At 37.4% G+C, this 27,616-nt stretch overlaps 1 protein-coding gene across 1 annotated transcript; it reads left to right on the forward strand.

The window, feature by feature from the left end:
- The first annotated feature begins 6,597 nt into the window (after positions 1–6,597).
- On the forward strand, positions 6,598–26,418 carry LOC100892205 (lysosome membrane protein 2). Its single transcript, XM_030981227.1, has 12 exons — positions 6,598–6,847; positions 7,755–7,912; positions 8,579–8,723; positions 10,063–10,263; positions 11,795–11,936; positions 12,151–12,220; positions 13,593–13,774; positions 15,595–15,713; positions 18,046–18,119; positions 24,130–24,181; positions 25,044–25,226; positions 25,980–26,418. The coding sequence occupies exons 1-12, from the start codon at positions 6,725–6,727 to the stop codon at positions 26,004–26,006; spliced, it is 1,476 nt and encodes a 491-aa protein (XP_030837087.1). The 5' UTR covers positions 6,598–6,724; the 3' UTR covers positions 26,007–26,418.
- The last annotated feature ends 1,198 nt before the right edge of the window (positions 26,419–27,616 follow it).

Here is a 27,616-nt window from a genome sequence, read left to right on the forward strand (position 1 = left end):
CCAGATAGATAATTTACCAAATATATCAATTAGTAGGCGGGTTCCCGGCAAAACTTGTATCATTAGTCAGAACATATTCTTTCACACAGGCGCGTACGCAGGGGGTGGTTTTGGGGTTTAACCCCCCCCCCTCAACTTTTTTGTTTATGTGTGTGTTTTGGAGGACCCCAAAACAAACACCTAAACTTTAAACAAGACCAAATAACCAATGTTTTATCTCTTTTTAGGACAAATAATATTTCCATATGTTTTGTACACAAATCACAAAAAAATGAGCGATTTTCGGACTGACATGCAAAGATAAAAGGTCACGTGACTTTGTAACTATACGTCCGATTTTCAAAAAAAAAAAATGTTTTAAAAGATGCGTAAGACTCGAAAGAAAAAAGTCATGAAAGGAAATCTCTGCCGCGGTTCCGGAGTAGTCGCTAAATTACTACAGGGGGAGGGGTCGAATTGACCCCCCCCCCCCCGGTTAGAATAGGGTTAAAGGTACTATGTCCCATTTGCAGGCCAAAAAATGAAAAGTTAAATTCCTACTGCATTTGAAAGATAATACTAATTTAGAACTTCCCTAAAAAAGGTGGGGCTTGAAAATGTCTTCAAGTGGGAAAATAACGACGATAAGTTGTCAAATCGACTTTAGGGCTATAGAGCCCAAAAGTAATAGTCTTGATTTTCAGACAATTGTACCGAATGGTCATACGTTTTATGCTGCGCAAAGATTCAATCAGTTTAATCTTGGTCATCACAAGAAGTGAGTTATTGATGTAGACAAATGTTCATGTACCCTTTACAACTCTTTTCATGTATGTTATTACCAAAGAAGAAAAAAGCCAGTCAGTCACTCAATAGTGTCTGACAGTGAAGTCTAGCAAGTAAACGGGTTTCCTTGCATAATTTGATTATGAGGACACTGCTAACGTTTAAATTTCACAGATAGGTCATACATCACATATTCATAATTCCTGCAAAGTTCTACATCATTTGAGGTTGGCTGCAAAAGGGACAAGGGCACTCCAAAAATAATTTACTTTCAATTGAAGCAGAAAAATCAGACAAACCAATCAAAAAAACTTTGAAAAACTTTCAAAATTGTTAATCTTGTCGTATTATCTTCTCGGCATGTCTGATGATTCTATTCAACAGAGAGAAGTCTCTTTTACGACAAATTGTGTACCCGACTTCCCAATCAAACGCCATGATATGATATTTTCAATTACTGAGTTGTTAAACAATACCATTATCGTGCGATCGACATAAAGTGTTTTACGCATTTAATTACCAGTGGCGGATTCAGGGGCACGTGCCCCCCCCCCCCCCCGTAAGAAAAGAAGAAAAAAAGGGGAAGGGTGGAAAAGAAAAAGGGACAAAGAAGAAAAAGGAGGGGAAAAAGAAAGAAAAGGGAAAATAGAAAAAAGAAAAGAGGGAGGAGAGAAAAGGAGGGAGGAAGGAAGAAAGGGGAAGAGAGAGATGAGAGAAAAGGCGGAGAAGGAAGAAAGGGGGAAAGACGGAGGAGAGAAAAGGAGGAAAAGGAGAATAATGAGAAGGGAAAAAAAGAAAGGGGATGATATTATAAGAAGGTGTTTTTTTTTTTACCGGAAAAAGGGGCGGGGGGGGGGGGACACGCAATTTTGCAGTGTGCATAATATGGGGTCCCTCTTGTCAGGCGTGTAGCTCCCCCCCCCAAAAAAAAAACAAAAAACAAAAAAACAAAACAAAACAAAACAAGAAAAACAAAACAAAAAAGAGATGGAAAAAAGGGGGGGGAGAGAATTTTTGTGAGTTAAAGGAGAAAAGAAAAAAACAAATGAAAAAGGGGCAACGATAGAAGAGAGGCGCAAGAGCATGAGGAATTGCATTTCTTTTAAAAGAATAATGGAGTAACAACAGTGCCGCCGGTGCACATTTTTTTTTTTTTTGGTCCTCGAAAATTTTAAAATTTGCACCCCCCCCCCCTTGAGCGCCAGGGGGGGGGGGGCCCAACCCCCCAAAAAGGTAAAAAATCGCGTGATTTTACATGATTTTTTTCTCAAGGGGGGGGGGGCCGGGCCCCCCGGCCCCCCCCCCCCCCTGGATCCGCCACTGTTACGACGTGACGTGGTCGAGCATCAATAGTGTACGTCTTGATCTGCACAGCTTGGAGTGTTGAACGGGAATAAGGAATCCGATCGAATGGCAAGAACGTGCGAGGTTTCTTTTTATCTTATAGCCATCGAGCCAGGACGGGATTGCAAGCTTATTACAGACGCATTCGAACGCAATAAAACGAGATGAACGAGTGGAACTGTCTCTGAAACTATAAATGTAACAAGTTGCGAACTAGTTAAGAACGGGTTTAAACTGACTACGGACGGGCTTGGACTGCTTGGAAATGGCAAATTTAGCCGATTTGAACTCGATATGAACTGAATGTAGACGGGTTACAGACGAGATGGACGAAATGAGAACAGTTTATGAACGAACTATAGAATCGTATTATATTATTTTCACATTCTACCCTGACCACAACCCGTTTTAAGATTTTCTAGGACGGTTCAAGAATGTAGTGAGAACTAATTTGGTGTGATGAGGGCTTTAAAAACTTTCTATGCCAATTAGAGAGGAGTCTTTATTAAATGCTTTTCATGCAACTAGTGCAGCGTCTGAAGAACGGGAGACATCTGATTTATGTTCAAATTTAGATGAGCGTTATAATTAAAACTCTGCCAGCCGCACGCTCAGCATGTTGAAGCTTATCCCGGGAGCTTATCAAGACCATGACTGTACTGATGAGATGTAAAACAAATGGCAATACCAAACGACTTTGGCCCATATCATGCACCCTATCCCCGTGCCTAGACACTAGAGTAATATCATCCATGAAATTTGAACTGCTATATAGGAAATCAACAATATTTTGTCATTAGGAGCTCTTCAGATAGGCCTACACTCCAGAAGGTCGCGTGACTGATAGCTGGTAAAGTGTTCACGATCAAGTACTTTTATCTTTTTGATGAAGTACTCTTAATGTGTATGTACGCGGCGTATCAAAGTACATAGCCATAATCTTGACCGGTGTAATTTACGATAGGGATATTATATTCTCGTACAATTTTGGAAGCATGCAGTGTTACAATAAGATTAGTCATGATACAGACACGTCTAAATCTTTGAATAATTTCAACTCTCTGCGACTGTAGGCTAATCGGTATACGCTTCAAAGTAGCGATTCAATTAGGTGATTGTCAATTCAGTCGTTTTGATTCAATTCAGCCGTTTTTATGCAATTCAGCCGTTTTCATCGGATTTGACACCTTTTGTTCGGGTGTGGTTGAAGCAGTGTTATGTAAGTCTGAAAAACATGTGCACTTGAAATATTGATTTAGATAATTATACAATGCGTATTAAAATATATATATACCAAACTTTAGTGGCCTTTCATTAAAAGGTAATACCCTATATGTAACCTCAGAACTCATTTTAAGATGATAAAGAAACTAAAGTCTTGTCTAGTGGTATCTCGTTCATAACTGTGCTGCTACGGATGACTTAGCAGCATGCTTTAACAACAAAATAAGTATTGTCAAAATTCTCTTTCACCAAGTCCGAAGCAACGAATGTGGGTTAAGGTCCATTATTGGTTTGTTATTTTAGTCTGATTGGAATAACTAAGTTTTTTTCAATTGTTTTTGCCATGTTTGTGCATTTCGATAGAATTTTACTGTAAATTCAAACTTTGGGAATTGTTTATGACAAGCAAAATCCTGATACCATCTTTGTCAGGATGACACAATTTTGATTTCTTTCATATCAACTTTTTAGGAAAATTTTACTTTTTTCATTGAGTCATTCAAAATGGACAAAGTTTATCTGGGAATGTCATTAAGTCTGCTATCAATTACACTAACTATAATAATCACTTATATGCTTTATACGGCAAGTTGATATTTATGGAGTTCCTCGGCGAAAGAGAACTGATAACAGGATGCATTTTTAATAGTTTGGAAGGACAGAGAATCGAGATGAATGTTAACATTCTGATGAAAAGAGCGACTGAGAGTTGAAGAGCTAGTTGCAGCTCTTGGTGTAACTATGTATATTAATGCTCTCTGCAATGTCACCCATAAAGACCTATATCATATGCAAGTCGACATTAGGCCTTACTATAAACTGCCTGTATTACTGTAAATGATTAATCCAGTGTGTGTAAATCATAACCGTAATCAAGTTACGCTGTCACGTTCGATAACAGGTCATGTATCAAACCTCATCTTGTTAACCTTTGTGTCTGGGTTTTCCCACTCGACTTCTTTCATAAATCCGGTGTTGTTCAATACTTGGCTGTGAATAGTCTTTCATCGTGACCTGAACATTTTTTCTTGTTTGTCATTTAGTTTCCATAAGTTAGCATTATTCGTATGACTGATCTACCTATATAGTCACGTTGTTCTAAATGTGTTTATGTTAGTGCAGCCACCACCGCATCCACCACCACCACCACCACCACCACCACCAATACCACTGAAGCCACCATCACCACCACCACCACCACCATCACTACTTCTATCACAACAACAACTGCCACCACTAACACCATCATCACCACTAACGCTTACACCACCACCACCACCATGCACTACCAAAACCACTACCACTACCATCACCCCCACTACCACCACCACCGTCCCCACCAATACTGAATGGCACTCGCCCCTGTACTATCGCATTTCCGAAACTCAACAGTTTCTCTTTCCTGGAGTTATGTTGCCGAGATCAACTGCATGTCATCTTAACTTTAACTAATACAAAACTGTTACTGTAGGAACTATAAATACCGAATTGTTTAATGGTCGTACTTTGCAATCAAAAAACTTTTTAAATGACGTTTATTGGAAAGAAAGATATATCAAATCACGTAAGAAATACACAATCTAGGTAACGGTTCGTTTCTTTCGTGTATTAGTCTCTATACCCGTTTAAAAAATACTTTATTTATCCGGTTGTGTATGTCTGACACTGAATAAACATCGCTAAAACAAGTTTATAAAATACACCCCGAAAAAATAGGTCAATAATATTATTGTACCCAATATCCTGAGAGAAATTTTTGTTTACATTCGAAAGGAAAATTCTATTGTATAATAATAATTAATTAATGATAATTATAGGCATTTCTATATTGCTGTCTATATCTAGAAATTCTATTCCGAGGCGCATTAATAATTATTACCCCGGCTTTAACCTAGCTGCCATTACAGCGCTCTAGCATTTCAAGGAATTAATTCCTGCCAGGTACCCATATGCCTCACCTGGGTCAAGTGTGGCAAAGGTAGATTGATGCCTTGCCAAAGGACATTAGTGCCGTGTCGGGGATCGAACCACGACCTTTGATTTTCAAGTCAAGTGCTTAAAGATGAAGTTGAGTTCTGGTCATGCGATTGCATTGTGAAAGAAACGGTGTGGAATCGACCAGAAAAGGTTGATCATCTGGCATATAAGAATTTGTGTGTATTGCAAGGTTCTGGAATCATCAAAATGATCAGAAATTTGGCCAAGTCTTGGGAACTACAAACACTGTACACAGAAAGATGTACATGGGATTATACGAACACGTGGCGTAAAAATCCTACCCCGAGTTTTACGATATTACATGACATATTTAGAATATGAAGGCATTTGAAGAGCCATGCTTTTCAGGGAACATGTCTTAGCTGATGTTCTTCCACACTTGCATAATTAGAATGATAACGCTCACAAATTATTTTTCACCTCTTCCCAGAACTCAACTTTCTCTTTAAACCACTCGACTACGACACTTCTACAAGTGTATTGGTATAAGCTTGTTTTGATGAAACTCGTGGACTTACCACCAGTATTGGTTTTGAATCGCCTAGTCGGTTGAGAGTGAAGGCCTGTTTTTAGCCTGATACGTTTAGAAACTGATAGTATCTTAAAATATCTAGAATTATGATCATGATGGTACATGTTTGGTTTATAATGTCTATACATATGATAATTAAATCTATAACAATCAATTGTAATGACCATATCAATCATTGAGAAACAATTACCTCTCTAATCATAATTATAACACACATTAATATCATGGTATAATCTCAAACTACATAATAATATTCATTAAATAATACGTTGCTTTCCATTTCAATTTCATTTTCCATCTCGGCAATATAATTAAGTATACACAAGGGAAGACAATAAAAGATAATGAAGACAACGATCGAGATCGCTTGTTGTGAAATTTTGAAGCCATTAAATGTTAAAATGAAATGTCTTACATCCTCATCCTCATTATAGCAGGTAGTCCCACTACCATCTTATAATCTTTGAAGCATTCAATTTCGCTTCATCTTAGGCGGTGGCTGTGTAGGACTTTCGAAAGCTGAAATGTGTTTAGGAAGGAGTATGTATTACGCAATTCATTCTTAATTGTTCATTGATAATGTTCATTTTTCCTGAGTAATATACATCTTATGCTGTGCATGCCTATATTGTGATGCTCATCTTCAATTAAGTTTTTCGTTTTTGTTTGAATTTATATAATATATTCCATTCGGCGCGGCACTATACTATTGACATAACGGTGTGCTTGCTTCCTGTACTGCTTCCGTATATCGTTTAACCATGTAGGTTCATGGTTTAACAGTGTGTATTTTTCATTTGTTGTCACATCATCAGCGGTGTATATCCAACCCAGAGAGAATCATCTAAGATAGAAAGAGGCATGAAGGGCGGGACCAAGTTATGTGTCTCAGCAACCGTAGCAGCAATGGGCGTGGTCATCGCAGTGATAGGCGTGTCATTTCTTCATTTCTTCCCTGTCATCTTCGATGAAACATTGAAGAAGGTAAAGTCAGAACAAATTATGGTGATTGACATAATTATGCTGTGGTGACATTACTTGATCTTAGATAAGTTCTTCAAAGATATATGATACTATTAATAATAATAAGAAGAATAATGGTAAAATGATTTTTAAAAATAATTGGATTTATAAACTTCGCCTTTTCCAGAGGACACACGTTGATGTCCCTTAATCAATCAACAAATTAAGAAGAATTGTAAAAGTATTCTTTCCTTTTTTGTTGTTGAAGAAGCCAAGTGAAGTAATATTATATAATAAGGGGAGAGCAGATGTGCTCTGGCACTGAAACAGTCGCGAGAATATTGAGTATTAAGAGCATAAAGTTCACGAATCTCAAAATATATCAAAGATAATGGAAAGAAAATAAATAGATCAATAAGTTGATAAATACTATGTTGTTGATGCTACAATTATTTCTACAATTTAAAATTAACGTTATAAAAGAATGATCTTTCTTGGTGATCTATAATTTATTTAATTTTCGTGACACTAACATCTTAACTGTGTTATGAAGGACTTTTAAACCACTAAGACAATTGAACAATTGAAAGGCCTAATGAACGAATTGTAAGAGAGCTGGGACTTTTAGACGGTCACTTTGTAGAAGAGATCGCTGGTAAATATTTGCTCACTTCTCTTCTGTGGCAAGTGTTAATGGGCATTTATTCTGTTTACGTTAAAGCAGAAAAAGTGACTGGAATGTGACTCAGTAATTTATCGGTTTGGTCATACCATAAAAGAAAAGTGCTAACGAAAATGTAATAAAAACACCTTACAAATTTGTAAGGTGTTTTTATTACATTTTCGTTAGCCCCGGCCCATCCCCCCCTATACGGCCTATAAAAACAACCAATCCTGCTTTATACACTTGTATCATTACCCTTGCAAGCAAACCCGACTCGTGGAGGGGAACATGGGGTATGAGATCTGGAAGAACCCACCTGCCGATATCTATGTTGACTTCTACGTATGGCACCTTGAAAACCCACTAGAGGTAGAGAAAGGTGCTAAACCTAATGTCACACAGAGAGGACCATATACATACAAGTGAGTCGTATGTAGGGGGGGGGTGCAATATTATTGTCTTAAGGCAGGTTGATTATGAATATTGCTCCAAGGTGGAGGATAGGACTGAGATTTTAACCTGTCCAGGTTGAAGGCGGCCTACAAGAATAGGATCAGAATTTCATGGAAAGTTACAGTTTTTGGAACTGCTTCCATATTTGACAATTAAATGTGCCGAAGTTGGTGATTTTAAAAATAAAAGTGCAATTTGTTAAAGCATCGCTGTCGTAGTATTTTAATTGTTTGGAATACTCTTACCGACTAATAGCTAAAGTATCCCAAAGCTATTTACACTAACACCAACAACGACAGTGAAGTATTTATTAATTTCTAGGAGTATAGTTTCAGTCTATTATAATTTGTTCGTGAAATTATACACCGATTGCCGTGCTTGGTTTAGCAGACGACATTATTTTGACGAAAATACCATACCTATATCAGAAAATCAGAGGTCAACATCTAACACCGACTGATTTAAAAAAAATCTTATTTAATGTTCGGTGTTCGATCCATGATGGAATTTAAACACTGATACCGAACACCAACACCGAGCATGAAATCACCCAATGAGTACATAAATCATTAATTTTGTATAAGGTAGCATATTCGTTATAACATTTCGATCCTATTCCTTTGATCTTTACATAGAGAAAACCGGTCCAAGGAGTTTATCCAGGATAATAAGAATGGAACATTATCCTACATCCAGCCACAGCGGTTCATCTTTGATCCTGTCCATTCTGTAGGGGACCCCAAGATTGATAACTTTACAACCATCAACATGCCCCTCCTGGTAGGCACGCACATTTTTACGTTTTCGGTTCGTCCGTCCGTTTTTCCGTCCGTCCCTGTCCGTCCCGCTTTCTCGTTATAGCGACATCCCAAGAATCATTCGAGACATGAACTTCAAACTTGATGATATATGTATCACCATATGAGGACAATCTGATAATAGTTTGGATAAACTGGGTCAAAGGTCGAAGGTCAAAGATGTCAACTTATGACATTTCAGATATTGGTCTCGTTTTCGCGATATTTTTAGAACCACTCGAGATATGAGGCTCAAATTTGGTGATAATATGTATTACCATAGTTAAACGATCCGATCATATTTCTGGTAAGTAGGTCAAAGAGGTTAATTTCTTAAATTACAGTTTGCATATTTTAAGAACCGTAAAGATGATCCCATTACATTTTGGGGCTAGTAGGTCAAGATCATAGTCGTCAGTTGATATTTGATAATAGTGCCTTCATAGTGATCGAATAATTCCATACTGAATTTAGGGCGGAAGCTTAATTATAGGAAACGCATTCGCATTAATATTATTCATAATGCCATGGACTCTTTAAAGACCGTCAACACTACTGGGCCAGAAGGGATTAGACTACACAGCGAGGTCGCTGACAGGTGGCTATCTCATTAACTCAGCTCCCAACTCACATAAGAAAAAGAGGATCATGGGGGACCAACAGGCACCGATTTGGGAAGTTTTCTATATAGAGGGAGCAAGTAGCTACAAGTAGGACAGTGGGGCTTTAAAGGTGTGGGCACGTGAGTTCTACGGGCCCTTCCCACATAAAATATGGGGAAGGAAATTAAGTAACAGCATGTAGTAGTGGTAATAATAATGATAATATTGTTAACCCTGCAGTGCCCTGCAGTAATGTTTACCCCAGCGATTGCCAGGTACCCATTTAAACCTGGTGGAGAGTGCCAAAAGTGGATTAACGTCTTGCCAAAGGACGTTAGTGCCGGGCTGAGATTCGAACCGTCAATCTTTTGATTGAAAGCTCTGATTAAAAGTCAAGTGAATGAACCACTACACCACGAGACCTCTACATATCGTAATAGTGGTGGTGGTAGTATTGGTTTTGCCGTGGTAGGAGTAGCTTTGGTGGTACTATGGTAGTGTATAGTAGGAGTATTGTAAATATTTCGAAGTCATTATTTTGTATCGATATGGCAACAACTGAATAGTTCCATAAGTAGAATCATTATTACCATATTAATAAATGATGAGTTAAAACCTGAAATGAAATTGTGGTGTCATTTTGTCTTGTATTTGTCTACAAATTTATTAGTCCTGTAAGGTTTAATTAATGAATAGTTTACCACTCCTTACAATTTGCAGACAATCGTCAACCATCTCCAGTACATGCCTGAGAACTACCGGTACCTGTTCGACATGATAGCGACCATGGTAGAGAAACATCTCCACGCTACACATACCGTTCATGACTTCATCTGGGGTTACTTCAGTCCTCTGCTCTTCCTTGCCAAGATGCTGGAACCCGATATGGTGCCCAAGGATTCTTTTGGAATATACATTGGGGTAGGAAAGATGAATTATGATGAAGATAACGATGATTAGGATGATAATAACGATGGTAATAATAATAATAATAACAATGATACAAATGATACTATCACTATACTTCTTTTACTACTAATAATGATAATGATAATGAGATAACAATATTTATACAATAATACTAATATATTTGTTGCTATTATCATCATCATTATTACTATTGTTTATATTGACAATGTTAATAAGAATTATAACGATAATTACAATATTTCTGCAATAATCAAACAATGATTATAGAGCGATGATAGAGATGACTGGGGATGATCAATGGTGACAATCTGTATTTGCTGATTCTGGTCCTTAAGAGAGTTACAATAGCATTAGTAAATGATATTCGATTGTCCGTTATTATGATACTTCGCACGATGACGGTATTAACCGCTAATCAAAAGTTGTTATAGGTATGAAGTTCAAATTTAATATCAAAGACCGATTAACGCGTCCACCCATATACATTTCAAATTTAGGGTGGAAGTTGCTGGAAACTTCACGTACGACATATTTTTGAGGATCTCCCCCGTTACAACTCAACATTAAAAGAATCACAATATTTTAACAGCGATGGGCCTTCATATACATATACAAATAACCATTGTTCATTTTGTAAGAAAGAAGGATACATGAAGTCAGTTTTTTTTCTTCTATAAGCGTGTTCGCATTCAAAAGATGTGGAAAATGTTAACAATAAATTCAAATAATCTATTATACAAGATTTTAATTAGGAGAGAATATAATGCGGAGTTTAGATGGATAATGCAGGGAAAGTTTTTTTCAATTATCATATGATTCTATTCGTTAGAGTCAATAATTCTATGCAAATTGAACTACCGTATAGTTTTGTTTTTTTACACGTTGTGTGATAATCAACCCACCATTGCTACGCAAGTGAAGCTATTCGAATCATGTAAACTGAATATAATTCAGCCCAATGGCTGCCAGGTTCAACATTTCATTAAGCCATCCAATAATGATTATAATACTACTAATGATAATGATAATAGTAGTAGTAGTAATAGAAAAAAATTATGATAATAAAAGTGACAATAGTGATGATAAAGATTATAATAATTATTATAACAATACAAATAATATTAATGATACTAATATTAATACCAATAATTTGCAACTACTTCTACTATTACTATTACTACCAATAATAATGACAATAATAAAAGTGATACAGAAACAAATTATGCTAGGAATAGAAAGATAGGCCTACTTCCGACCTAAAGAAGAAATTAAAGTAACGGTGTCAGAGAATCAGTTAGACGAGAAACAGTTAGCTTTGGAGAGAGTCACCCTATATCGTTACACCTGAGAGAAAGCGGGGGGGGGGGGAGTTGGTGCTTCTTTCTCCCCCCCCCCCCTCCCCCTCCCCCTTCGCGAAGCGCTGTATGACTTGAGTGTAAATGCGCTCTATCAAGTATATCATGGCTTAGATTGGGTGATGTTTGAATAACATAATGCACATTTATTGTTATTATTATTACAGAAGAACACTACATATGATGGAATATACACCGTTTATGACGGAGTGAGAAATTACACTGAAACCAACGAAATCGAGAAGTGGAAAGGAATGGATAGAGTCTCGTATTGGACTACGAAGTATGCTAACATGATCAATGGCACAGGTAATATTCTCATTATATATAAACCGCCTTTTAATAATGGCTAGGTCCTCAGCTCGTAGCAAGAAACAAGATTCACTTTTTTCTTGAGAATAGTCTAGTGTGATTGCAAAATTGTGTAAAATAATGAGAAAAAAACACATTATAAATCTTGTCAAGATTATGTGATGTATGTATTAATTATTGGTTCTGTGGATATCAATTTGTCTTTTTGCAGATGGTACTTACTTTGGACAATTTTTATCGAAGGAGGAAAAGGTTTACATTTTTGTTTCAGACATTTGTCGGTAAGTCCTAATGGCATGACCTAATTTGGGATCAAATTTGTAAAACTATGTTGGCTCCTAGCAAAGATATCTTCTCTTCCCCGTTGTTGTTTCTTTTATTTTGCTTGTTCTCTCTGTTGTTGCTCTTCCCCTTCCATTTTGCCTTTTCCTGTTCTACACATGTTGACGTTTCTCTTCCCTTTCGCACTTTATATTTTTTCCTCACTTTCACATTCCTCTTCCCCTTTGCTTCTTCTCTCTCTCTCTCTCTCTCTCTCTCTCTCTATCTTTCTCTTTATGATTTTGTTGCTCCCTCTTCTCTTTTCTCCATTACTGTTTCAAACTCTTAACCTTTATTTAGTGCTCGTGCCTAGTTTTTTTATTCCTCATTTCATTACCTTGCTCTGTCTAGTCATCGTCATCCTCTTTCCCTCTTTCATTTCGTCTCCTTATTTCATTAACTTCCTTTTCCTAGCCCTTGCCATCCTCATATCCCCTTCATGTCATTTGCTGAGAGTGTGTGCTGGTTTAATAGAAATTCTAAAAATTAAAATGTGTCTCACCAAATTTTGGGCAATTATATTATGTACAACTCGGATGGTTTGTGCTGCGAATTTTAGTAAACTTACATCGTGATTATGCAAAACATTACCAAATTTGGTTATAAGGATGTTTCAATTGGTCTATAGGGGAAACGTCATCGGGCTACGGTTTTACATGGGTCACTCGAGTCCCGTCGCGCCACTAATGTCCTTTATTTAGACATTTATATACATTTGCCACTCTCCACCCAGGTATATAGTAAATAGGCTCTTCAAGTAGGAACCTATTTCTTGAATGCTTTCATCGTCTCAGGCAGCTTAGGTACAATGATGTAGTATATAGGCGCCTTGAGCCAGTGGCGGATCCAGCCGGCGGCAAGAAGGGGGGGGGGGGGCAATCCGTGAGAAAATATTTAGTTGCGACTCAGCTAGCAGGGGAGGGGGGTATGAGGCACTTTTTTGTTGTCTAATTTTTCAGGAAATATTATGTGCCGACTCAGCCAGCCGGTGAATAAGCGGGGGGGGGGGGGGGTAAAGTACTTTTTGACCAGCGGGTCACCCCCCCCCCCCCCCCCCGTGGATTCACGCCTGCCTTGAGCATCCCGGCCTTTGGCGCGGGATAGATTATGTGCGCAGTGTCAATAATTATACATGTTATTACTACACATTACCATCAATAAGTTCAATTTCTTACCAATGTTTTTTTTACAATGCTGCAGTATGTGTTGTAAAATAAAGCCCTCCTGGCTCCTAACAAGCATTATATCATTTATGTTTTTAATTGCTGCTTAGATAAATCCCCAATATATTTTGTTTAAATGTTGTTGATGTAATACGTGTCATGTATCCAGCTCAGTGTACGCGACATTTAAACAAGACATGGAAACTCGACGAATTCCAACATGGCGATACACTGTACCCAAGCCTGTGTTTGATAACCATTACGTAGAACCAACCAATTCTGCATTCTGCACACCAGACAAGAAGAGCTGTTTACCAGGCGGAATCCTCAACATCACCGATTGCCAGTTTGGTAAAGTTTTTGGCTCGAAATCTGACTTTCAAGGGTTAAATTTAAAAAAAGGAGGTCTCAGTTCGGTTAAAAGCGGTCAAATCATGTCGGTGTTCCGAATATCTGTTTAACTCAAGTTTAATTCAGGTGCAACTCACTCTGAATTAAAACACTTGCAAAAATCTTTTTAATACCGCTTATTACAAAAAAAACGGGCCCATTGTTTTGAATCAATTTAAAATTTCGATACCAGTCTAATCTTTACATTTGCCTCGATAATTCGGTATGCTTTTCAGAATATTTCAATCGTTTTATTCTTGCTTTCAAGTTTTCAATTGGAGGCCTGTCTTTTAGTTGGAGTGACGCTGCCAAATTTGTAGTGATGTACATAGATTTAGTGAATAGTTTCTACTCACAATATTTAAATTTCACTTTTTTCCTCAAAAGATAATCTAAAGCAGGACATGGTTCGCTCTCTCTCTATCTCTGCCTCTCTCTCTCTGCCTCTCTCTGTGCATGTCGCTCTGTTGTTAAATTAGCAGGTTTTAAGTCTGAAAAAACAATCCATTCTCTTCTGTCTTGAGTTCTTTCCTTAATATGTTGGTATATATCCTTTGCTTTGCATGATACCATCCGACATCATAATTCTCCCCCCCCCTCCCCGGTCTCTTACCTTCCATCCTTCCCTTTAAAGGGAACATTGTTCAGATGAGAGAAAGTGGTGCTGAGGTAGTGACTTTAAAGGGACTTGGTAACATTGTTCAGATGAGAGAAAGTGGTGCTGAGGTAGTGACTTTAAAGGGATTTGGTAACTTTGTTCAGATGAGAGAAAGTGGTGCTGAGGTAGTGACTTTAAAGGGATTTGGTAACTTTGTTCAGATGAGAGAAAGTGGTGCTGAGGTAGTGACTTTAAAGGGACTTGGTAACATTGTTCAGATGAGAGAAAGTGGTGCAGAGGTATAGTGACTTTAAAGGGACTTGGTAACTTTGTTCAGATGAGAGAAAGTGGTGCTGAGGTAGTGACTTTAAAGGGACTTGGTAACATTGTTCAGATGAGAGAAAGTGGTGCTGAGGTAGTGACTTTAAAGGGACTTGGTAACATTGTTCAGATGAGAGAAAGTGGTGCTGAGGTAGTGACTTTAAAGGGACTTGGTAACATTGTTCAGATGAGAGAAAGTGGTGCTGAGGTAGTGACTTTAAAGGGATTTGGTAACTTTGTTCAGATGAGAGAAAGTGGTGCTGAGGTAGTGACTTTAAAGGGACTTGGTAACATTGTTCAGATGAGAGAAAGTGGTGCAGAGGTATAGTGACTTTAAAGGGACTTGGTAACTTTGTTCAGATGAGAGAAAGTGGTGCTGAGGTAGTGACTTTAAAGGGACTTGGTAACATTGTTCAGATGAGAGAAAGTGGTGCTGAGGTAGTGACTTTAAAGGGACTTGGTAACATTGTTCAGATGAGAGAAAGTGGTGCTGAGGTAGTGACTTTAAAGGGACTTGGTAACATTGTTCAGATGAGAGAAAGTGGTGCTGAGGTAGTGACTTTAAAGGGACTTGGTAACATTGTTCAGATGAGAGAAAGTGGTGCTGAGGTAGTGACTTTAATGCTAGAGGTACAATTAAAGATAATCTGAAAATTTGAGTGAAAAACAGACCATTATTCTTGATACAAATTGGGAAAGCCAGACGAAAAGCTGTAGTGTGTCTGTTTTTGTTTATATTTTCAATGAATAATAATCTAGAAATACAAAAGGTTATTAGTATGACATTGTAACACTGAGCACAGAGCATTTTGGTCAGGCATGCATGCAATATGGCTTTAAACCGGCTTCATTTTATTTCCAGGAGCTCCAATCTATTTCTCATCGCCGCATTTTCTCTACTCGGATGATGAAGTTTTAGACATGATAAACGGAGTCCATCCTAATGAGACACTGCATCAAACATTTGTTGATATAGAACCGGTGGGTAACAAGACATTTCATTGGAGTTTCTATTCATGTATTGTATTGTATTTATTATTAAACTTTATTGATGTACATCAATATTTTGTTTATAAACTTGTTTTTAAACATATAAATCAATTTACATTGCAATGTAACAAATCAATAATCTGTTTGTAAACATATATATATCATATAAATCAATTTACAATGCAGTGTATCTCTTCATAAGCTCCTTCCCTTCTCTTTCCCAAATCCCACATAACAGCCTGACTTCAAATCCATTTCAATGTGTTTCCTAACGCCTAATGAATAAGCTCCCTGCATTTCTAAGATATACATGTAGTGCTTCACTAACTTCTTCACACTATGAACATGACGGACAAAGAAAGAGGACAAAATATACAGTTCCTCAGGTAGACAAAGGAACACCCCTTCACTGCTATTATGTAAAAATGTGTAGAGAAGGTGTCACATGCATATTCACCTGTTTTACTCATTTTTACATAATAGCAGTGAAGGGATGTTCCTTTGTCTACCTGAGGAACTGTATATTTTGTCCTCTTCCTTTGTCCGTCATGTTCATAGTGTCAATACCTCTACGATTCTTCTTCATTCTTCGATTGACTAAAGGACAGCGCCTTGTATTCTTTGGAAAAGGCGCTATATATTATCGTTTATCGCTATTATCATTATTTTATCATTATTATTATTATCATTGATAGTATTACTGTTATGTAATGACTGTTCGAGTAAATGCGCGAACTTATGAACCTTTGTGTCATTTTGTCCTGTATGGCAATAAAATTTAAAATTCATGTTGAAGACAAGGAGACGACCCCCCCCCCCCCCCCAACTCCGGGGTCGGAATGACCGCATGCGTGTTACCAAAATGTCCGGTAAAGGGGTACTTTTCACGCACCAAAGTCCGGCTCGTACATACACAAAATTGACTTTACACACCGGACTTAAGCCCCAGTCCCATATAAAGCCGGACCAGCACGGACGAGCACGGACCACTCCGGACCATCCCGGACCATGGTCTGGGGTGATCCGGGATGGTCCGGGATGTTTTGTTCAAAAAAGTGTGATGCTTTAAAGCTACAGTCCCATATACGTCCCGGACCGTCCCGGACCATCCCGGACCCCATCCGGGGTGATCCGGGATTCGGTCCGTGTTGACACCGTGTTGGCACCGGGGTGGTCCTGGATGGTCCTGGATGGTCTTGGATGGTCCTGGGCGGTCAATAACTCACTCCCGGACTGCCACGGATCAACACGGACCGCCCCGGCGCCACTACGGATGACCCCGGACCCAGCACGGTGGCTACACGGATCACCCCGGATCAAACTATTGTCCCGGACCGTCCCGGACCACCCCGGCAGTTTTTGACCGTCAAAAACATCCGGGGTCGACTCCCGGACCGCCCAGGACCATCCAGGACCATCCAGGACCATCCAGGACCATCCAGGACCACCCCGGTGCCAACACGGTGTCAACACGGACCGAATCCCGGATCACCCCGGATGGGGTCCGGGATGGTCCGGGACGGTCCGGGACGTATATGGGACTGTAGCTTTAGGGGGTGTTTTCAAAAGGAGTGAACACGCATATGCGTACCCTAAATAACACTGAATGGGGGGGGGGGGGGGAGACGAACTATCAAACAGTCGACGTTTCTCCGAAGAGATGAAAAGAGGACAAGCTATTAGAAAGAGAGAAGGTGAATCTGACGTTGATGGTCGCGGTGACTTTGTTCCGTATTACAATAATGGGCCTTATATAGAAATACACAAAACTCGATTTTGTTCCATTTTGCCAAAATGCATTTCTACGGACTTTATTCAGTCTTACATTTCGGTAATTTAGATAATTCACAACTTGATCTATCCCTCTTGCTGAAACAACAGCTTCTTTCATTTAAAAATTACATTTCCATACATAGTTTCCAGATAATACATCATTAAATGTATTCAAATTTTGAGTTTGGTACATTAATAATGGGCCTTATATAGAAATACACAAAACTCGATTTTGTTCCATTTTGCCAAAATGCATTTCTACGGACATTATTCAGTCTTACAATTTCGGTAATTTAGATAATTCACAACTTGATCTATCCCTCTTGTTGAAACAACAGCTTCTTTCACTTACAAATTACACTTCCATAGTTTTCAGATAATACATCATTAAATGTATTCAAATTTTGAGTTTGGTACATCATTTATATTAATATGACCCAAAGAAGAGAACAGAGAGTATTAACTTTTTATAAAAGCATGACTTTTAACAAATGTTGATTTATATTAATTTGTCTTTATGATTTTATTTTCTACCTCTTCTTTCGTCTAGTACTCTGGAGCTCCTTTAAAGGTTGCGAAGCGAAGCCAAATAAACACATACATCCGTAGCTATGATTTCATCGAGTAAGTTATTAACCCGTTGACTTCTGAATTATCTAATTACCGTAGGCCTCATACAGGGACCACTCGGCTTCCGTATACAAAGGGTTAAAACAACAAAATAACAACAACAATAATCAATAAGATTAGATTACTTAAAGACATCTTAGTAGTAGGCTACATTGAGCTCTAAGCTTGTTCTTCTGAATCATCCTTAATTTATCAGATTTGTTTATGATGGGATGTGATAGTCCAGTGAATACTCAACTTTCAAATAACTTGCTAAATAGAAGAGAAAACAATAATGGTTTTTATTTTCGCGACTCGGAGTATGTTAGGGGTGCTCCTTTCCACCATATGCCAGTGTAATGGAACAGTTAAGAAACATGTACATACAGTGGCGTAGCGACGAGGGGTGGGGGTGGGGACATGTGCCTCCCCTCCCCCAATCGAATGGCAAAAGAGGGGGTGAAACTGGAGGGAAAGATGAAGGAAAACGAAAAAAGAACGTGAGATAAATATTATGTAAATGCACCTCTTACAACAGATTATGTATGATAAAGCAAAAATCGTGATTTGATTTCATATCGAGTATTAGACCTGTAAACAGAAACTGATTCTTAATGTTTATTGTTCGTAAATATCCCTGTTACAGTGGCTTTAATATCGTTATAATCATTTTCTGTTAACAAGGTAAAACTTCACTATCTATAATTGTGGTAGCAAAGACACGCGATTGTTCTTAAGATCTTCTTAAGTTATTAGATTTAAATAGGATCAGTATACTATGCATTCAGATCAAAGAACATCTTTATCATAATATAGTACGTTGACGTTTAATAAAAGCAACACAAATATATAAAACAAATAACCTCCCAAAACTGCTCATTAGGTAACTAGGATATGTTTCCTTGATCCTCTATTTATAATCTTATTGATTATTACCCGTATCAGACATCTGGGGTGGTATTCTGAACATTGTTGTAAGTTTTGTGTTATCTTTTGTTGTATCTTCCATAGATAACACAGCGCTAATATTGTTGTAAGTTGGTATTCTGAACATTGTTTTATCCCTGTGTTATCTCTAGAAGGACCGCCTCTATCTTATCTTTTACCACTGTTGACACGCCCATTTCTATGGACCCTACCAATCAAAATCTGTTTTATATAAGCATGATAAGTAGGTCAACCAATAGAAATACTTTATGCCATATCTGAAGATGCGCCTAGCGCATACTAATCTTGGGCGTAATTAGTTATTTGAGCATTTAGTACGCGCGTCTTTGATATGCGCTGTGGCATGTGGATCATGAAGACAAATCACGCTTTCACTATATTGGTTGAGATGAGAGCACTAAAATCGTCATATTCTAGCATGTAATTTCTTAAAAAGTTCTCATCTGTGATGTTTCCGGTCGACACACAATGTTTTTCTAACTCGTCTATTGGCGTGAAGTTGGTTCTGGGCAAAAAATATTGCCGCCATTATATCAACACGAAAGATACAACAACCCCCTACCTGTTGTAAATATTGTTGTAAATACCATGAAAGATAAGATAAGATAAAAGATACAACAACTTTCAGAATACCAATTATCTCGACATATTATCTCCCGTGCGCATATGCAAATGAGGATTAAATGCCACTTTATTAATAATACGCACAATTACAAGCGCACCAAAGTATGAGCGCAGGCGCGGCCAATAAGATGAGAGAAAAGATACAACAAAAGATAACACAAAAGTTACAACAATGTTCAGAATACCAACTTTATCTTATCTCCAAAGATACAACAATATTAGAGATAACACAGGGTTCAGAATACCGCCCAAGAGCTGGTCATTTACAAAACCGTATTGCCCTAGTTTTCACTAGCAGTGGGAACGGAGGGGTATATTCTTTGTATTTTCCTTGGTCTCCCTGCGCGTATTGACTTTGCGTGTAGAGACGAGTGAAAATATACCTTGGTATTTTCCACGGTCTCGCATTTTCATTGCGCATCTATTAATATTAGATAGCTTAGACAGATACCGAGATGTGATTGGTCCAGAGCTCGTCACGTGATATCAATTGCGAGGATCCAAATTGTTATATTTTCCTGGCCGGTCACTTTTCAGTGTTATATTTTACCGGCTGGTGAAATGAATATATTTTTAATCAATGCATGTCGCCCTCTTGAGGACTGTATGTCACAAATTACACACATTACACCATTATCGAGGGTCATTTTTTTTTTCAAATTTTTTTTTCATGAATTTTTTTTTTTCCCTAGAATTTTTTTTTTCCACATTTTTTTTTTCCCCCAAAAAATCCTTTTTTGGGTAAATTTTTTTTGTTTCCCGAAAAATGCTTTTTGGGGTAAGAATTTTTTTTTTTTTTTTTTTTTTTTTTTTTAATTGAATTTTTTTTTGTAAGGTAATCTCGACAGATTATTTTTCCGTAATTTTGATTGTCCCCGAAAAAAAAAAAAAATTTCGGGCAAAAAAAATATGGAACCCCTCCCCCCCCCCACAAAAAAAACAAGGCTATCTAATATAACAGTTATTGACTGGCAGGGGGTATATAACATTCTTTGGACCTGAAGGGAGTTATATTTTCCCTCGTGACCATATTTTCCCTCAGCGCTGCGCGCTTCGGGAAAATATAATCACTTGGGAAATATAACTCCCTTCAGCGGTCCAAATAATGTTTTATATACCTCATACATAGATGGTCATTCACTGATTGGTCAAGACTATATCACATGTCAAGGAGCATTTCGATCTATCAAGTATCATTACGTCAGAGGGGTTGATAGCTACTATCAAACCCTGGGATAGGACCCCTAACCCCTCCCGCGACTTAGTTGCGCATAAATTTTTTTTGAGTTGCTAGGCTACCGCAATCGCGCGGTTACGCGCAGCGCGTAGGAATTCAATACTCTTGCCTTGGACTTGATGTTGTATTTTTCTTATTTGGGTTAGTAAATTCCTCTTGATCTCGTTTCCTGTTTTTAGAGCTAGATCTAGACCTACAGCTAGACCTAATCATGAATCAATAAAAAGGATGAGGTATATAAAACAAATATGGACTGCTCTGTAATCGGATGATGGTGGGAACTACCACTCCCTCGGTGGTGTTCACACCGGCCCTTCTATCACCCCCTCGGCTTCGCCTCGGGGGTGATAGAAGGGCCGGTGTAAACACCACCTTGGGAGTGATAGTTCCCACCATCATCCTCATGAGCAGTCAATATTTGTATATTATTACCCGTATCAGACATCTGAGCTGGTCATTTACAAAACCGTATTGCCCTAGTTTTCACTAGCAGTGGGAACGGAGGGGTATATTCTTTGTATTTTCCTTGGTCTCCCTGCGCGTATTGACTTTGCGTGTAGAGACGAGTGAAAATATACCTTGGTATTTTCCACGGTCTCGCATTTTCATTGCGCATCTATTAATATTATGCGTACGAGAACCTGCGCACTTTGCGCGCACTGTATTGTGACGTAATAATCAAACCAAATACACACTGTTTGTAGTGTATCGAAAATTTTGTCAAGCACTGGATGCAAAGTGTTGGTTTGACAAAGTTTGTTCAGTTCTTGAGATTGTCATGGTGGATGTCTGTATTTGCTCTAGATGTCTGATTTGGATAACAATAAAAATATTGACTGGCTTTACTTTCGGGGGATATCAGAAATATTGACCGCGATAAGACCATATTGCCCTCGTCTTTCGACTCGGGGCAATATGATCTGAGCTTGGTCAATATTTCTGATATACCCCTCAAGGCCAGTCAATATTATATAAATATTACACCCCCTGCCAGTCAATAACTGTATAATATTATGCGTACGAGAACCTGCGCACTTTGCGCGCACTCTATTGTGACGTAATAATCACACCAAATACACACTGTTTGTAGTGTATCGAAAATTTTGTCAAGCACTGGATGCACAGTGTTGGTTTGACAAAGTTTGTTCAGTTCTTGAGATTGTCATGGTGGATGTCTGTATTTGCTCTAGATGTCTGATTTGGATAACAATAAAAATATTGACTGGCTTTACTTTCGGGGGATATCAGAAATATTGACCGCGCTAAGACCATATTGCCCTCGTCTTTCGACTCGGGGCAATATGATCTGAGCTTGGTCAATATTTCTGATATACCCCTCAAGGCCAGTCAATATTATATAATTATTGTATAATGGAAATTAATATTTTCACTAAAGTCGTAAAAGACCACTCTGTGACATATTTGGGATCATTGGTTGAGTGAATTCATTTTTTCTCCAACAAACTAAGTTGAGAATTACTGGTAGTGTAAATGGCTAGTGCAGACTGTCAAAATGATACGAAGTGAATTTCCGTGATGAAAATGGATTTGGGTAACACGAAGCTTTTCATTTATTAAATTTGTGTCGTGACTAAAAAAAAATATTGTTGAATAATACACTGATCTAGTAGTAGAGTAAAGACTGCCCCCACCCCCCCCCCCGATGACTAAGTCCACCATGTACGTACGACAATGTTTTGGGGGACGGTCACAAAGGGGTGGGGGGGGGTATTTATGTGCAGCACAACCCATTTTTAAAAAATGCTCTCTTTTGGTTCCCTTTTTAGCCTAGCATTAAATTGTATTTGTTTCCTGTCATTTGATGTGTCTTGTTTTATTAATGTTTTGGGTATTTTGATATGACTTTTCAAGAATATATTTATATGTTTTATTTATGCTATCTATTATCTACTCATAATCAGGATATCTGGGGATGACTGACATCAAAACAAATAAAATTATTCAATTCAATTCAATTCAATTCAATTCAGGTTTTATTGTAAATAAAAACATACTGAATAAAAAGTCCGGAGACTCATACAATTCAGTTTACAAATTATGAATACATACAAGAATAAAGAAATCAATACTTTTGGCAATCTTTTTTTTTATATTAATTACTGATTCTAATGAACTAAACAACTAATTTCAAACAATCGTGAAATAATACATGTTCTAATTGTGCAATTAAAACGTTTAAAGAGTAAAATAAGTTGTTACCGTTTTCTAAATGTCATATGCAATTTTGTAATACACTTTCAAATTAATAAGTAGTCTTTTTTAAACCTAGTTAACATTTCTTTAAAAGTATATTTATATATAGATGATTATCTGAGAGATATGATACTCAAAATATACAATTTATGTTTGCTTACAGAGTATATAGTGTTATCATTTTACAGGTAGTATGAAATTTGATTTAATCTGATTAATTAGCATGACAAGAAATTAATTAATTACATCTTGGTCACATATGGTCATAATATTGAGTGAAAATATCTATAGATTTGAATTCAGGATTCGTGTGAAGTGGGGAATGGGAGACTGCCTGTAACGTTCTGTTCTCATTTTGGGGGTATTGAGCTGGAGAGAGTTGCGGAGAGTGCGTCGTGAGATAGTTTGTCTGGTTTCAGGTAAAAGATGGCGGTGGCGGTCTGAGATCAGAAGGGATTTAGCAAACTTTTCGCAAAGAACAGAGCGTCGTTCAGACAGTCTGACAACACTCAGCGACTGCAGAAGTTGAGCATAAGACATTGTGTCGGGAAATGTACCAGTGATAATACCCAATGCTCTTCTCTGCAGCCGCTCAATGCTGTTTACTTGGACAACAGTTAAACTAGATGACCAAACGGGTACACCAAATTCAAGACACGGACGAATGTACATCATGTATATCAATTACAAAAATGAAGAAGATTCATGCAAGGATAGAGCAGAATAAATGCTAGTTCAGATATGACGAGGCAAAACCGCGGCGGTATTTTTATGATGACGTTAGGCGTAAAACGCTCCACAATATTTTCTGCATCTTATAATGAAACACAGAGCTCAAAGAATACGCGCAGGTCCTTGTTTACAAAAAAACGCGGGGAATTTATAACGTGAGAATAAATGAAATTCTACGGGTTACCACGCCATTTAAACAAGCCTTAAACGTGATTTTACTCATAGATGAAATCTAAGAAAGTTTTAAAATTGTCTACCTTTGTTGTGCAGGTTTTACAAGGAAGTACCAGAAGCCTATTTACCCCTCGTTTGGATGGAAGAGGTACGTAGATAACTAATAAAACAATCCAACAGCAAAGTTTAATGACACAAACTAGTAATATGAGGGCACCGGTCTTGTGCCCCATCAAGTGGCGTAGAAAATAAAATTAAAAAAAAGAGGAGGGAAGGGGGAAGACGTTAAACGATGTTAATACAACTTCTTCCAATGTTCTTTATTTTCTCAACGATATTAGGCTAATATGTTTCATCACCTTCGTGTTTTCATTTTTAAACTGTATAATAGTTGCAACTTGTCGTTTAAAAAACATCGTTATATTCTTTTTCTTGTGAAGTCAAGTCAAATGGATCGTAAAAGTGAAATTGATTTGTTATATCATATTCTTTTTCATGTGATGTTAACTCCAATGAATTGTGAAAATGTGACCATGCATAAACAAATAAATAAATATTTGTGGTACCCCTCCACCACCAAACAAAATAGACCAATAAATCAAATCAAATCAAATCAAATCAAATCGTATCGATTAGGAGATCACAACCCTGGTAGAGAACTAATAAAATAAGATGGAAAAAGAAACAGATTTATAGCGGAGCTGCTAGCTATAAGTTAATTACAATACTTATTATATTTAGGCATTGCCTAAATATCTGTTACTCATTATTACGCACCTTGTTTATCCTAATAAACGTATCTTTCATTTCAAAGTGGAGAACACTATCTCCTTTGTTTTATTTGACTGTGTAAGGATAAGTGACACTCGACGACGTTACGCCCATCAGGAACAATTATCATATTCATTATCATTGCTAAATATAGAGTGTTACAATAATAATAATAACAATGGAGGAAGTAAAAATAGTTAATTGCTCTTAATTTTATTGATTGTTTTGATTTGTTTTAGAGAAGCTTCGTTACCAAGGAAGCGGCTAGTCAACTTGAGCAGCAGTTAATGTTACCTCTGGCTATAGGAAAATATGTACCGTGGACAGTCTTCAGCTTCGGACTCTTACTAGTGCTGGTAGGGGTAGGTTGTTCTTGGCGCCAAAGGAAAGAATGGAAGGGGTCCGACGGCTTAAATGTAAATGTAAGACATATACATTAACAAATATATATGAACTATTCTTTTATGTATGTTATTAGGTCGATTCGTTTGAAAACAGGGCTATATAATGCAATAGTCACACTTCAATGTACTAGAACACAGAAGCGGGCGGGTAAAGGGGAGGGGGCGCTTGATCCCCTCCCTCTATAACCTCCACTTTTGTATTCATTCATGATTTGTCCTATCCTGTAGCGAGCCTCTTGCACATTACCCGTTGCACTCGAGGCGTTATTTGCAAACGTTGGCTTGTACCTGTGTCTGGTGCAGTCTTCCAATCCATGTGAGAAAATAAAATGTGATTACACAAATAACAATGGAAACTCTGAATCCAATTACTGGCATATGGGTTAATTGCTTGCATATGCTTCGATTAGTGCAGGTAATGACTCACGACTCATCTAGTAGCCTACACTCAGAATTCAAACTCAGAATCAAACTTTAGTCCTTAATACATGCTTGGATGAAATGAAGATCAATCAAGTTTTCTGCATTTTTTAAATTTTGGTTCTAGCATGTCCCTGGTTTGATCAAGTCCTTAATGACTCATCAATAGTTAATTGTGCCTCTTGCTAAAATAGATGCCTATGAAAAATCTCAATGACCTTTTTTGCCGCCATGTATATAATTAAGACAAGACAAAACAATTTTTTTCTAATACTTCAACATCTGATTATTATCTTACCATGATACTATATTTGGTAATCATCATGGTAACACCCCTGTTTATCTTGCCAGACATTGATGACGGACGAAGACGGGTAACCAGTGATGGACTACATGTGATTATAGCTTCCCAACAATACAATGGCGTTTCCAGCACACAGCAAGGGAAGAGGGCGCTACTATTTACGCTGGTTGCACTATTGGTACCACCAAGTGTTTTCAAGGAAGTTGAAAAGATGTGTTTTGATTTCATATGGAATGGACATGATAAGATAAAAAGGAATATTTTATATTTGAACTATGATAAAGGGGGTTTGAAAATGTTGAATTTCAAGTACATGATCTATGCTCAGCGTGTAGTGTGGATTAAGAAACTGCTCGGTGGCAATAATGACATGAAATGGAAACAATTTTTCGAATATATATTCAGAACGGTAGGAGGAAAGTTAATATTTCTTTGCAATTATAATCCCAAAACAATCAATATTAAGGCACCCAATATATACTTGGATTTTTTGAACATCTGGAATTATCTAAAGGAGAAGGAATATATTGTAAAAGAAACACATAATGAAAATCAAATTATCTTTAACAATACTTTTATTGAAGGTAGGATAATTCCTTTTAATGCAAAATTATTTCATGTGAACATTTTTCAAGTTAAACATTTGACGGACGCAGAAGGTGATATGAGATCAGGGGACTATTTCATAAGGAAAGGTCTTAATGTAGACGATCTGTTTTATCTTAATGATCTATACACCAAATTGCCAGCTGCCTGGAAGATTAAGAGAATTTGCAGAGGGAGAGATGATACTCTAAATGACACTGTTGATCTTTCCAACATTAACTTTATCATTAACAAAACAGTGTATTCTTTTGAGTCCGTCTCTTCCAAAATGCTCTATAACATTTTTATTGCTATAATACAAGATGCATTTGCTTTTAAACATCCAGAGGTAATAGCTTTAAATCTAGATAAGTCGGAAACTACAACATGTTTCTCAATCCCCAGATTTTCCACTCTAGATGGGAAGTTAAGGGAATTTCAGTATACACTTTTACATAACATCATATTTTGTAATGATAAATTGTATCTTTTTGGATTAACACAGTCAAATTTATGTTCCTTTTGTAGAAAAGAAGTAGAAACCTATCGTCATATCTTCTTTGAATGTTCTGAAGGGTCCAGAATATGGAATGAGATGGGAAATAGTTTAAAGATGTTTCAGTTTCTTAATATGCAATGGATTGATGTGTTGCTTGGTTTCAGAAAAAATATGAAAGATAATACATTGTTAAATCATGTATTGATTTTGGTCAAATATATGATTTACAGTAATCGTCAAAAAGGAAAGTTCCCAACTAGTAAAGAAATATGTAAGGCTGTAGAGAACTCAAAAAAAGTTGAACATGAAAAAGCAAAATTAAAGGACAAACTGCCAATACATTATCAAAAATGGGAAAATTTTACCCCTTAAGGCAGGGGAACTGATTGTCTATATATTTGTAATTCCTGTTTCCTGTTCACTCCCTCACTTTCTCATCGATCCGAACACTTATCTGCTATCGTGTTTGCTTGTTTTTTATATTTTATATTTTTATTTTTTTAAATAACGGTATAGTTAAAGACCTCCACTGATACAAGACCCTTATATAGTTATAATGAAAAATGCACCATATCATTATTATGTAAATATAACAAATTT

This window comes from Strongylocentrotus purpuratus, unplaced genomic scaffold (genome assembly GCF_000002235.5).
Source record: "Strongylocentrotus purpuratus isolate Spur 01 unplaced genomic scaffold, Spur_5.0 spur5_scaffold_11, whole genome shotgun sequence".
NCBI lineage: Eukaryota > Metazoa > Echinodermata > Echinoidea > Camarodonta > Strongylocentrotidae > Strongylocentrotus > Strongylocentrotus purpuratus.